Source organism: Pleurodeles waltl, chromosome 6, assembly GCF_031143425.1.
Source record: "Pleurodeles waltl isolate 20211129_DDA chromosome 6, aPleWal1.hap1.20221129, whole genome shotgun sequence".
Lineage (NCBI taxonomy): Eukaryota > Metazoa > Chordata > Amphibia > Caudata > Salamandridae > Pleurodeles > Pleurodeles waltl.
In genome coordinates, this window is record NC_090445.1 from 1604818684 (window position 1) to 1604832358 (window position 13675).

General features: G+C 43.0%; 1 protein-coding gene across 1 annotated transcript in view; it reads left to right on the top strand.

Annotated features, from left to right (window-relative positions):
- Positions 1 to 13337: 13337 nt before the first annotated feature.
- Positions 13338 to 13675, top strand: part of LOC138301221 (ficolin-1-B-like) — a 115720-nt gene continuing 115382 nt past the window's right edge. The window contains exon 1 of the mRNA XM_069241466.1: positions 13338 to 13493. Coding sequence (XP_069097567.1) covers positions 13418 to 13493 — 76 coding nt within the window. The 5' untranslated portion in view covers positions 13338 to 13417. The remainder of the gene's footprint in view (positions 13494 to 13675) is intronic.

Sequence of the window (13675 nt, forward strand, 5' to 3'; positions counted from 1 at the left end):
TGGCTCTGGGTTCCTCGGGTTCTTGATGAACCTACAAGCTCTATATATCCCCGCAACCAGAGGAGTCCAGAAGACGTAACAGTATATTGCTTTCGATAATCTGACATTGCAGGGAAAAGTTACAGAGTAATATGTAGAAAAAAATTGATGTTTTTTTCACCTCAATTTCAATATTTTTCTTTTTCAGTTGTTATTTTCTGTAGGAAACCCTTGTAGGATGTACACAAATGACCCCTTGCTGAATTCAGAATTTTGTCTACGTTTCAGAAATGTTTAGGTTTCTGGGATCCAGCATTGGTTTCATGCCCATTTCTGTCACTGACTGGAAGGAGGCTGAAAGCACAAAAAATTGAAAAATGGGGTATGTCCCAGTAAAATGCCAATATTGTGTTGAAAAATTGGGTTTTCTGATTCAAGTCTGCCTGTTCCTGAAAGCTGGGAAGCCGCTGAGTTTAGCACCGCAAACCCTTTGTTGATGCCATTTTCAGGGGAAAAACCACAAGCCTTCTTCTGCAGCCACTTTTTCCATTTGTTTTGAAAAAAACTAAATTTTCACTGTATTTTGGCTAATTTCTTGGCCTCCTTAAGGGGAACCCATAAAGTCTGGGTACCTCTAGAATCCCTAGGATGTTGGAAAAAAAGGACGCAAATTTGTCTTGGTTAGCTTATGTGGACAAAAAGTTATGAGGGCCTAAGCGCGAACTGCCCCAAATAGGCAAAAAAAGGCCTGGCACAGGAGGGGGAAAAGGCCTGGCAGCGAAGGGGTTAAAGCCTTCCCATATATAAGGTAAGCTTTAACATTTTCCAATATTTGAGAGTGCTTCTGCAGTAACTTTGTTAATCTCACAGAACACTTTTTATTCAACCTGGGATTTTTTACTGTGTTTATTAATTCTCTAATATGGAAAGATCAGAACCCTAGTAGAACCTTTACCTGGGCGTGATCTGATAATATGCATGGAAGTGTCTGTTATGTGGTACAGAGTAGAGAAGAAGAGATGAAGTAATCTAATACTGCTTGATATTTCTATTGTGTGCTGCATACGTAACTCCCATCTGATGCTAGTAAAGGTCCCATTAGCCACCCAGCAGCCAATGTTTCTAACTAATTCTTCAAGGCTTTTCTTTGTTTTATGATTTTGTATTACCTTTCTGGTTGCTAGCACTTTTTTTGAGTTTCTATCTCTTTCGCCCTCCCTGTGTTAAAATCCCCCCAGTTATAATTGGTATAGGAAAAGATGCGGACTCCAACATTAATTCTTGCAAAGTACTTTGATCATTTGTAAATGGCCCATATTATGGGGGTCATTCCGACCCGGGGACCACGGAAGCACCGCCAACAGGCTGGCGGTGCTTCCCAGCCCATTCTGACTGCGGCGGTAAAGCCACGGTCAGAAAAGGGGATCCGGCGGTTTCCCGCCGGATTTCCCCTGCATGGGCTGAATCTCCATGGCGGCGCTGCAAGCAGCGCCGCCATGGAGATTCCGACTCCCTTCCCGCCATCCTGTTTCTGGCGGTTTTTACAGCCAGGAACAGGATGGCGGGAACGGGTGTCGTGGGGCCCCAGGGGGCCCCTGCACTGCCCATGCCACTGGCATGGGCAGTGCAGGGGCCCCCTAACAGGGCCCCATAAAGATTTTCACTGTCTGCTTAGCAGACAGTGAAAATTGCGACGGGTGCAACTGCACCTGTCGCACCCCTGCAACTCCGCCGGCTCCATTCGGAGCCGGCTTCATTGTTGCAGGGCCTTTCCCGCTGGGCCGGCGGGCACTCTTTTGGCGGTCGCCCGCCGGCCCAGCGGGAAAGCCATAATGACATCCGAGGTCTTCTGACCGCGGAGCTGCCATATGGCGGTGACCGCATGGCGGGCGGCGACCGCTGCCCGCCGCGGTCAGAATGACCGCCTATGTGCCTAGAATCAGATGATGGGTTCCCCTGGTCATTTCAATTACTATCAATCTGTTGTCCCATGTATGTTGAATAATTTTCGATGCACTATTTGTGATGTCATTATTGCTACTCCTCTCACCGCTGCCTGTCATCAGCTACAGAGAGTGCTCTGGTTATTAGTTTTTCATTTCGCACTGTCAAATAGGTCTCCTACAACATTATTACCTTTGCTGTCCTGTAATCTGTTTGTAGCAAAAACATGTTTTGTTTTTTGGGGGGCATTTAAACCATGTACTTAATCAATATTAATGTTATTACACGCTCTTTAGTCTTGTGCGCAATTTTTTATCCTTCATTTTCTAAAGACCATTTCTCTTTTACAATGTATCCTATCCCCCTCCTTTGTCTCCACCTTATCTCCCCTCCTCTTCGCCTGTTGGTCTCCACCTGCTATCATTCATCCCCCTTACCTACCCCAGATCTGTAATAAGGTAGAAGTGGATACTTACCTCTTGTATATTGGAATGTACTGTAGCACATTCATGAAAAATATGTTTTAGCTCAGTAGGTAAGGGAAGGCTCTCTGCAGTTACCTTAAGTGCCATTTGCCCATCTTTCTATGCTTTACTAAATGCTTATTGCAGTTCATTAGCCTTTGGTTTTAACCTAGTATGACATGTCTCATTTGCATCTTAAACACAATCTAGGAAGTAGTTCCCCCAATCTTAAACTCTTCATTAGCTTTTTTTCCACAAGACCTAAGCATTTTTGACTTCACCTTTTATCTGAAATTCCCCTTGCCAGAGTATTTTAAGCTGCTGGACTATTTGTGAGGGAATTTTGAGATTCTTCAACCTCTTGGCTCATCCCCTTCATCTCTGTTTCACTGGACAGATTCATACTTGAACATGTGGCCTATTTAAAAGATCTGTTGGCCATAGCATTGGTCAGGATGGACTCTTTAATGCGATAATCCAACAAGTATGCTAGAATGGTATGAAATGGAGCTCCCTCTTAATGCATTTGAAAGGTGAAATGGTGTCCTCTGGCTATAGTTAAGTCTTCCTGCTTGTCTTCGGTAGACAATAATATGGATTGGTATATGAGGCGCTATAGGAATGTCTGCTGTCATCTTTCCTTCTGCTAAGTTGGGTATGTGTATCTGTAAAGCGCACTATCACCTGTAATCGTATCCTAGCACTGAGCAGGTGTCTGTGACTAGTCATGTCTAAAGTGGGTTGGTTAATTGAAAACCCAGGTCTTCAGCTTCTTGCAGAATTCAAGAACATAGGAGGAGGCTCTAATGTCTTGTGGAGGGCCATTCCTCACTTTAGGAGGTAAGTAAGAGAATGCCCGTCCTCCTGATCTGGTTCTATGTGTACCTGGGATCTTTGCAAGTAGGAATCCTGTGAAGTGGAGGTATCAGAGTGGTTGGTGGAAAGAGATATTAATGTTAAATTATGTGGGGCCTAAGTGGTGTCGTTTCTGGAAGGTGTGTGAGGAGTTTGAAATTAGATTGTTTATGAATTAGGAGCCAGTAGAGCTACCTGAGGTGTGCTGAGATGTGAGTCATGTGTAAGAGGTTGAGAATGAGCCTGGCTGCCGAGTTCTGGATGGTTTTTAGTCTGCTTGGTGAGGGTGTTCCCACAGTCCATCATGCTGGTGAGTGGCAGTTTGACTGGTGTATCCTCACTTTCAGAAAGTAATGAGATTTAAGAGAAAGGATACCTTATAAGAAAAAAAGGCAATTATGTAATGTTATCATCTAAAATTTCGGGACGAAGATCAAAGCTGCAATAGAGAATCATTAAGTAAAATACCATGCCCCAACAGGCAGCCCTTCCTTGCAAATAATCTTCCAAAAAGCAGAAGACGTCTATGCTTAAATTTCAGAGAGAGAAAATTTCAACTAGATAATCCAAATTGACGCAACTCTTAAAATAAGCTCTGAGCATGCACAATTGTTAATCTTCATGCTGAACTGATGAGAATGTACAGGGAAAATATTATGAATAGATAACAATTGAAGTTCAGAAACCCAGAGCAACATGGAATACATTGGAAAAGAGATCTTAGCAACAAGAAGTACAGACAGATCTGCCATCAACAAACCATTTCCAAATCCTGTAGAACAAATCTTTGGTGCATTCACTGGGGAAGACAGAGCAAAGAGAGATGGTGCAAGATATGAAATTGTCAACAGAAGGACTGTTGCAGCACATGAATCCAATTGTGCAGAGCAGATTTCAGATTTTTTTAAAGCCTTGTCCATATTTATAATAACAAGGGGAACTATGCATATTAGTAATGTGGAGAGATTAGGCCAATGCTTGACTACAGTACAAATTTATTTGCAGATCTGAAATTAATTAAATAGTTCCTTCTCTCTGTTTGGCTGTATACACATTTATCTTGAAGTGCCTACTCTTACCAGAGTGTGATTTGTTTCAATTTCGCATTAACTTCTCTTTGTGAATAAGTGATTACCTCAATTATTTTCCTCCATTTGGTATACTGAGAACTCTGTTGTGTCCTTTAATCCTGGCCCTGATAATTGGGTGAGCCCCAAAAGCACCCGCAGAGACTACATAAATTAATTTGAGAGCGAATGGTTCTTAAGTATAAGGCGCAAGAATATGAAATATAATTTCATCTTCCTTCACTGTGCAGGATAACTAACCACTCACCTCATTTTTAGTGTATTTACTGGAAGACTAATACTCCCTTTTGTTGAGGGTAATTGCTTCTAAACCTTTATGTTCAGAGTACACTTCAGGGTTAGGATCAATAGCTGCATATGTCAGTTTGCATTTTGTAGTCTTGTCTAATAGTAACTGTTGAACCAGGCCCCTTCTGCACGGTCACCCCAGATTTTTGCCTTTCTTTGCCAAACCTCTTTTTGTTGGCTCAGGACTTTGTGAGCTTTACTGGTGCTAACCAGTTGTTAAGCGCATGTGCTTGCCCTCATAAACATGGTAAAATTGACCTACACCTGATTGGTACATTTAATTTACTAATAAGTCTCTTATTATTGGTACTACATATACCCAGGGCTTGTAAATTAAATGCTAGTAGTTGGCTACAGCACTTAGAGTGCCACCTACTAACGTAGCACTGCAAAACATGTCCCAGGCCTGCCACTACAGCCTGTTGTGAAGTTTTAAACTGCCATTTTGACCTCAGAAAATAAACCTTTTGCCTTGCCTAAACCTTCCCTTTTGATACTTATAAGTCATCACTAAGTTAGGCTCTAAAGGCTCATATGAACGGGTGCATGGTATTAAAAAAGTAGGACAATTGTGTTTACATTTTACATGTCCTGATAGTGAAAACCTCCTAAAGTCATTTTTTCACTGTAGCAAGGCTATCACTTTCATAAACTAACAGTGGGTACTTTATTTCACCTTAGAAGTGATAACTTTAGATTGGAAACAAATACATAGTTATTACACTCATTTGAACTGTAATTTAAAATCCTCATAACTGATTAAGTCAGATTTTAAGTTACTATTCTCAAAGTGCCACTTTTTGCATGCTGGTATTTTTTGCCTATACCAAATGTGTCTTTCTGCCAGTGTCCAGAGTCACGTGACTGTGAATGTCTTTCCTGTGGTGTGTTGTGTATTCCTTCCAGAACTGGAGACAAAAGTGGCATGGGTGGAGATGGAGTGGGTGTCTTCCTGACCAGATGACTTGGGAAGAATTCTGCCCTGCCCTGATTATACTTCAAAGGACTTGCCTGGAATGCACACAAAGGAACTGGACACCAGGCCTTCCCTTGCCTTTATCACCCTTTATGACCAGAACCAATTTGAGAGTAGGCCAGGAATTGGGCCCCACGCAAAGGCTGACACTAGGTATGAATTTGGTTCATTCAGAACCTCTCATCAGAACACTCTTTGATAAAGAAGATTCAGAAGAAGTACTATGATGCCATCTGAATAAGTAAGAATTGACCTACTTGTTTGAACCCAGGATCCCCAGAATTGACTCCAAGGGTCAGTTGGCTGACCACCTGTTTGAGCCACAGGGACACAACGAGCTTCCAGAACCGTTCCCTGCAAAGGTCTGACCAGGACTACCTTGACCTGCCTGAGCCCCGCTGCCGACCTCTGCTGGGAGTGAAACTTGATTCCCAAAAGTTGCCCCCCATAGACACTTTACTGGCATCAGGGTGTACTCCTCCCACCTCAAATTGACAAAATGTGTGATCCAGGTGAAAATCCAGAGGTTTGGAGCTCTTCGCAGTGCAAGTGGTCTCTTCATGTCAGCAGTGGTTACCACATCTTCCGCCAACACGAATTTCAGATGATGACTTGCACTTTGCACCAAATAGATACTGTCTGCGCCTCCAATCAACAAGAAAAGAGCCGACTGCCCCTTGCACCAACAACAACCTCCTTGCTGCCCCTGCCTATGTGAAGCACCTGCTGAGGCTCTGTGGTGGACTTTGACTTTTAGAAGGTAAACTCTTCACCTGGACAAATCTGGTCCCTGTATCTGACCCATTCTCCATTATGGTTGGCCTAAACTTCGGACTTTGACCCAGGCCAGCTCAACTAAAATCCTGTGAGTGGCCCATTGTGCTTTTTGGTGCTACTTCTACCTAAAGCTTTAAAAATGTATAACTCTGGATTTACTGATAGGATTTTTGTAATTTTGGTGTCATGTTATTTATTCAATTTTACTTTATTTTTCTAAATTGAGTTGGGATATTTCTGATGTCATGCTTTGCAGTGAGGCCCTCTTGGACCTACAACGGTTCTCGTTTGAATCTTCATTTTATATTTTACATTTTACATGTTTTAGCTGCATTGCTTTGAGCATGGTCTTTTAGCAGTGACATTATACACACTTGCATGATTTTATTCTAGGAATCTAATGTACGAGTTGCTTGTTTTAGTTAGCTTTTTCTTGACATATAATCAGTACATCCTGTTCAAGGCTAGGAACACAGTACACATTATCCTAGTGTTATCGTTGCTCATTCAGGAGACAGCCTCTAACATCTAAACACAGCAACGCATCAGAACGGTGCTTCCAACACAATGTGCTTTTTATTATATAAACAATGCAGTGACCTGGAAGAGACAGAGGGGCATTCCAGCTGCGACCATCCTGGGAGGAACTCTGAGTTCGACATGCAGCTTTGCTGGTGCTAATCTTTCAGCTTCCAGAAGGGATTGCTTACCACTCTACAAGCTGACTCTTGACGCAGTTTACAGGTATTGGGCTAAGGCAGAAAGGTACATCCGCTATGCTCTCAGTATAGTCTTAGGGTCGGGTAGGAACCTCTAGAACCTCTAGAAATTCTAAACTCATTTACAATGGTTGGATTTGAATGCTGAATAAGTACTTTACACACTGCGTCTAAGTGAATCATAACTGCTTTTGTGATAAGCTACCAGAGGGTTAAGCACAAGTTTATGTAGTGACTTTTGTCACTCAACCTGAGAAGGATTGTGTTTATGGTTTCTCAACTAATAACCCAGTTTCTTACAGTACCTTTTATAAAATGTTTCCTTTCAGAATAACGTTTTGTCTTGGTGGTTGGTGTGCTTTATGTTCAACTTTCTTTTTCGGCTTCCGCGTAGACTCTATGGGTTCTATTCACAAACTGTATTTTGAAGCTTGTTTAGTAGTACTTCAATATGCTTCAAGGGGTGTAGATTCAGTGGGATGTTTGGAGTGTTACACCCCCAAGTAATTCTAATTTCTGATGAATAGTTGGGTACAGATGCTTTCAGTCAGGTATGGTGAGGTGTCTATCAGATTTCACCTGTGATCTTTGAATACACACACTGACAAAAACACACACACACTCTCTTTTTTGTTTTAGAAGTCCTCAAAAAATGTTGCTTGTTTTACAAAATGTTGTGTTCCTATCAATTGGTACTCCTTACAATCCGCATTCATCTCCCTTTCCACTGCCCACTAAGCCCATTTCATGGTCCCTGCTTGTTGTGTAATGTATTTTAACATTTTGGGCCTCATTATGACATTGGCCACAGACCACGTGAGCTGCTTGAACCTCGCTGGCCCTATTACGAGTTCCTAATGGAGCTGGCTGCAATGTGGCGGTGCAGCGGGTGCAGCAGCACCCGTAGCGCATTCCACTGCTCGGGCACTCCAAATCCCCCATTTCGCCAGCCCTTCCATGGCAGTGTTTACCACTATGGACAGGCTGGCAGATGGGGACTCGTAATCCCCAGGGAGGCGCTGCTTGCAGCGCTGCCCTAGCGGATCATGACCACTGGGACCGCCAGGCTGCAGCCTGGCGGTAGCCTGGCAGTGTCGGCAGTTGGACTGTGGCTGCTCCACAAAATGTGGCAGTCTAGTGAACGCCACAGTCATAATGACCCCCAATATGTCAGTGTCATTGTTGAGAAATCTGAAGCTCGCCCCTCCACTGCATTGAAAACTGCACCTTCAGCAGTCCCTGCTGTTCCAGTAATAGGACCAAGACACAGACACCTTTGTCTCTCTACCTTAAACCTAAACTTCAACACTCCTTCTACCACAATACTAAGACACACAGTGCCACTCTGTCAGTGCTCCTCAGCCCTGCCACTCAGTACATCTCAGTAATGATACTAACACAGAGGGGGTTATTCTAACTTTGGAGGAGTGTTAATCCGTCTCAAAAGTGACGGTAAAGTGACGGATATACCACCAGCCGTATTACGAGTTCCATAGGATATAATGGACTCGTAATACGGCTGGTGGTAAATCCGTCACTTTTCCGTCACTTTTGGGACGGATTAACACCTCCTCCAAAGTTAGAATAACCCCCAGAGTGTTGTCAGTGCATCGCGCTCTGCAGCACTCCCCAACTGTCAGTACTAGGACTCATGCAGCTCGGCAACAGCATCTCTCTCCAGATCTACAGGAGTACAGCTTTTATCAATGCACCTCAGTCCATCTCTTCAGCACCACATGCACTTTCAGTACTAGGAAATTCACACACATGTGCAGGTTTACTTCAAATGACCTTCAGCGGCCTCTGCGATTACAAAACTGTAACTGTAAAGGGTGGTACCATGCCATTTTAGTCCAGTGGTGGTCTCTCTGCAGTGTCTGTGGCACACCAATCTCTGATGTACACACAGAAACTGCACTGCAGGTCTTGCGTGTTCCTGGGATACTACACAGTACATCTGTTTGCCACACTCAAGGAATCAAACACTGAACGTTGCCCACATTTTCCAAGCATATTCCATGCACCAGGTAACTCTCAACACATGTCACTTTAAAGAGCTCATACACACTTAAACCACCTACAGCAGTGTTACTCAGTCAACGATTGGGCCGTCCTGACCTTCACATGCGACCTCCGGAGAACACTAACATTTACAAAGATGTCAAATAAATGGGCAAGCATTTAATTACTCCCTAACTCAACTAAAAAAAAGAAGCAAATAAGGGGTCCTGAACGAGTTAACATTGTGAACACGGCCATTTTTACTTAAAAATAAGAGAGACACTTACGAATTCCAAAAATTGTACTTCCTCAACGCACAGAACCGTCTCACCATAGTATAGATTATATGAATCAATCATAGGTATTTTTTCATGAACATCATTATAGTTCAATAATTTGAATACAGTAGGTTTTGTGCAGCGCTTATCCAAAAGATATGTATTCGAAGGTACTCATGCGTAGCAACAAAGACAAAGGAGAAAATAGAGAAATTTGGTGAAGGGGAAAAGCCTGGATTGGTCCCAGTTTTTTCTGGCAATAGCAAGCAGAGAAGGATTACCCCAAGGTGCAGTACAGGGATAGCTATTCAGATACAGTCTAATACAGTATTGTCAAATCTATGACTTTTGTAGAGACCAAGGTATGCTTTTCTAACGAGAGTTACCAGTAGACCTCCAGCTACCTTTAAGAAGCTCTCCGGTGTGCAGCCCAATCTACTAAATTAGAAGCGTTAGATTGGCTGAATTAATGTAATTATACAAAAATTAAAAACCTGTGTATTTGAGAAGAATGTGTGTATTTTTAGACCTTCTAAGCTGATGACTGGAGAAAGAATGTCTGTATTTCAAAAATATGTTTAAAGGTGATATTTTAGAGCCAAATCATTTGGTGTTGGGGAAACTTATTACTACTATTATTACCTTGGTGCCAGGGGCGTTGCAGCTATGACCTTTGTGTATGTTCCATATAAAGACATTTTAGAGTGACAAATCTCTTTTTTATGTTACTGCTGGAAACCCTGCCTGATGCACGGGGGTGATCACTGTTGCTAATCTTGTAGAGGGTGGCCATTAAAGTAATCTTGTCTCTGGTCACTATCACAACACTACTTACAATACTAATTTGAGTACCTCAGGATGATTTTCATTGAAGGTAAGAAGCTCCTATAAAAAAAAAGACTGGAGACTCCTGCACGAGGGGCTTAATTTAGAGGGCAGTAAGGAATGAAACCCTAAACAAAAACTCAATTACTTACTGTCCACTTCACATACATGCTTCGCTTCCCTTACACCCACCTTTTACTCTTAACACCCCTCCCCCTTAATCCCCAACAATTTCACTCCCACCATGCTGGATTCTCTCTCTATAAATAGACATAACTTACATAACTCAGTCTCAAGTGGCCCCCCAGAACTAGAGTTACTGTGCGGTATCTCCCTGCCATAATTGTGCCAAGATGAGGTTGGGAATAACATGCAGGTGCTGACTCACAGTGCTGGTTTATACGTGTCATCTCCCATTGTTAATACATATTCTGGTTGTTATCTTCCCTGATTTTGGTAGGTGGAACCAGGCTGCCTGGGAGCGCCCTAGATGGGCGTTCCCAGCCAATGCTTACGCTGCTCTGAGCAGCATCAGAATTGGTCGCAGGGCAGGCTGAGAACCTCTGCCTGCAGCCTGTCTAGGCAGGAGAGGAGCAGTGCGATGGTGACAGCGGTGGCAGTGATGACAGGGCTACGTTTTTGTTTTTTAATAATTCACCCCGCCACTTTGCCCGACTCGTGCACCACCCAACCCCTAATTAGCACGCGAGCCGCTCCTGGGTGGAACTCTGCCTCTGGCACTTGGCCCACATTATGAGGAGCGTTATATGGGCAGGGTGCAAGCTCTGCACTTGTCATTACTTATACCCTGCACGATGCAGTAATATCAACCAGTACAGTGCAATTATGAGTTAAATCCCCTGGAAAAAGGGAACAACTGCGTGGACTCTATCTGTTCCGATGGGTTTAATGCTCACATTTACTTGCTGCTCTGAAAACAATGTTTATGGGAGGTGGGAGGTAGGAGGGGGAGGTGAGGAGCAGTAGTTGGGTAGGGGGATTGGAAGTGCAGGAGGGGTGGATAAAAGGGTGCATGGCAGGGGAGAGCAAGCAGCTCTCCCCATGTTGCTGAAAAGCACTTGACAGGGACAAGAGCAGAGATGGAGTTGAGGGGATTTTATCGGTTGTCTGTTTTTCTGGCCACTTAAACCTGGGATTGATGTTCCTCCAACTGGGAAATTCAGATTTAGGAACACCGACCCACTTGTGGTCACAGGGATTCTGCCATGACATATTTACAAAGTGGTGCAATGCTTGGATTGGAATAGGATAGGGATGAAATTTTAGCTGGCACTTGTGAGAATTACAGATTATTCCAATTTCACTTCACACAGATTTGAATGTATGAAATTAGTAAAATAGGATATAGGATCCAGGACCTAAGCCCACTTGTAAGCAATGAGCTGGTATGAATTGCACTCAAATTTACACTGTGAAATGTTAGCTGATATTTTCCTGTCCATATATCTGTGTATTAGCAATACAAACGCATTTTCAGTATTTCTTTCCTTGAAATTTGAGTTTATTCATGCATGCAAATTCATGCATATACATATTGTAATAGTATTATGTGACAATACTCATAAAGGAGAAACCATGATAAGTTCTCCCATTGTTCTGAAAAGTAATGCAAGAAAGAAACGTGCCATCAAACACCAAATCAATCTGTGAAGTAAACAGTGTTGCATTGTGTCCAAAAACAATGTACTGCAGCAGCATGTGTAACTCACCTAGGGCTACGTGTACGAAAGAATTGATTTGCGACTCGCAATTCGCGACTCGCAAAACCTTATGTTGATCAGTGTCAATCACACTGTTTGCGATTCACAAGGGGGTCACAAATGTCCTACCTCATGAATGTTCATGAGGTAGATCACAATTTGCAAGCCCCTTGGGAATGGCCGCCCTCACGGGGATGGTGGCCTGCTGGAGACAGCAGACCACCATGTCTGTGACTGCTTTTAAATAAAGCAGTTTTTTTTTTTTAAATGCAGCCCGTTTTCCTTAAAGAAAAATTAGATGCATTTCAAAAACAAAAAATGTAAAGTTTTTGTTTCATTTTTTCAGAGCAGGCAGTGGTCTGTAGGACCACTACCTGCTCTGAAAAAATGTTTTTACTGCCACTCACAAAGGGGAAGGGGTCCCCTGGGACCCTTACCAGTTTGCGAATGGGTTAGCACCAGTATGACATTGGTGCTAACTAACTGCGATTATTTCAGTCACAAAACAATCATACATGGGACTGCGACTCACAATTAGGAAGGGAACACCTCTTCCTTATTTCAACTCGCAATCCCTTTTTGCTATTCGGTAAATAGCTTAGCGAATCTCAAAAATGGGTTTGAACATACCAAAGTGCATTTTGCACATCGCAAACGGCCCGATCTGCTGTTTGCGATGTGCAATATGCTATGTACATGTAGCCCCTAGTCTCAGAATACCAACGGTGTGAACGTCAAGATGCACGCTGATTGACCCGACTATAAAGAGAAGGGGCTTAATGAAAAACAAGCGCCATCTTGACTTTCCTACCCACTGTGAGTAAATATCCATATTTTAAGAGTTTAAAGAGCGTCAATTTGAACCATGTAAATAAACCGTACTGTTAACAAAGAGGGCTTTGAACAAAACACCATTGTAGAATTAACCCAAACTAATTACAAATATGTAGGTGAGTAAACAGCGTTGCTTTGTGTCCAAAAACAACCCACTGAGGCAGCATGTCTAGCTCACCTAGCACCAGAGTACCGACAGTGTGGACGTCAAGACGCGCACTGTTTAACCCTAACTATAAAGAGCCTGGGCCCTGGCAATAAAAAGCGCACAAGTTATACAGAAGGGACCTTCTTCGATCCCTGATGTCTCAGGTCTCTTAACTGTCAGGTTGGAGTCCTTATAAACACCGCTATTATGAGCCAAACATGCCCCAGTGCCAATTTCCCCTGCTCTGCCTTCGTTTAATCCAGACACCCACCCTCCAGTACTCATGGAAAAAGTGTTCATATATTAAAAAGAAAAAAAGTTTGGGTGTGGCAATGCTGGTTTGCACTGTTTCGAAATCGAGTTTCACTGGCGGATCTACTTTGTACATCAGCAGTACAGAGGGGCGGAGTGAGGCTGAGGGCATTCCTTGTTATAGTCTCTGCAAGCACATACTGGTGATGAAGCTTTAGAGAGAGACTGGAGAGCATTTCTGACGGGACCTCCCTGGACTCTGCTGGTAATGGAGACCCTCGGCCTCCCAGTAGGCTTTTGCTTCTTCTGGGTGATGCTGTGCAGTGCGGAGAACACCTGCCCAGGTGAGTGCCTGAACGAAAATGCTGACGATAAAAAAGACAACTACTACTATTATTACCATTGCTACTTCCAATGATAATAATAATAATATTAATAATGACAACAATAACAACAACAATAATAATAATAATAATAGACAACTACTACTATTACTATTTTCTACTACTACAGCTATGAGTAATAA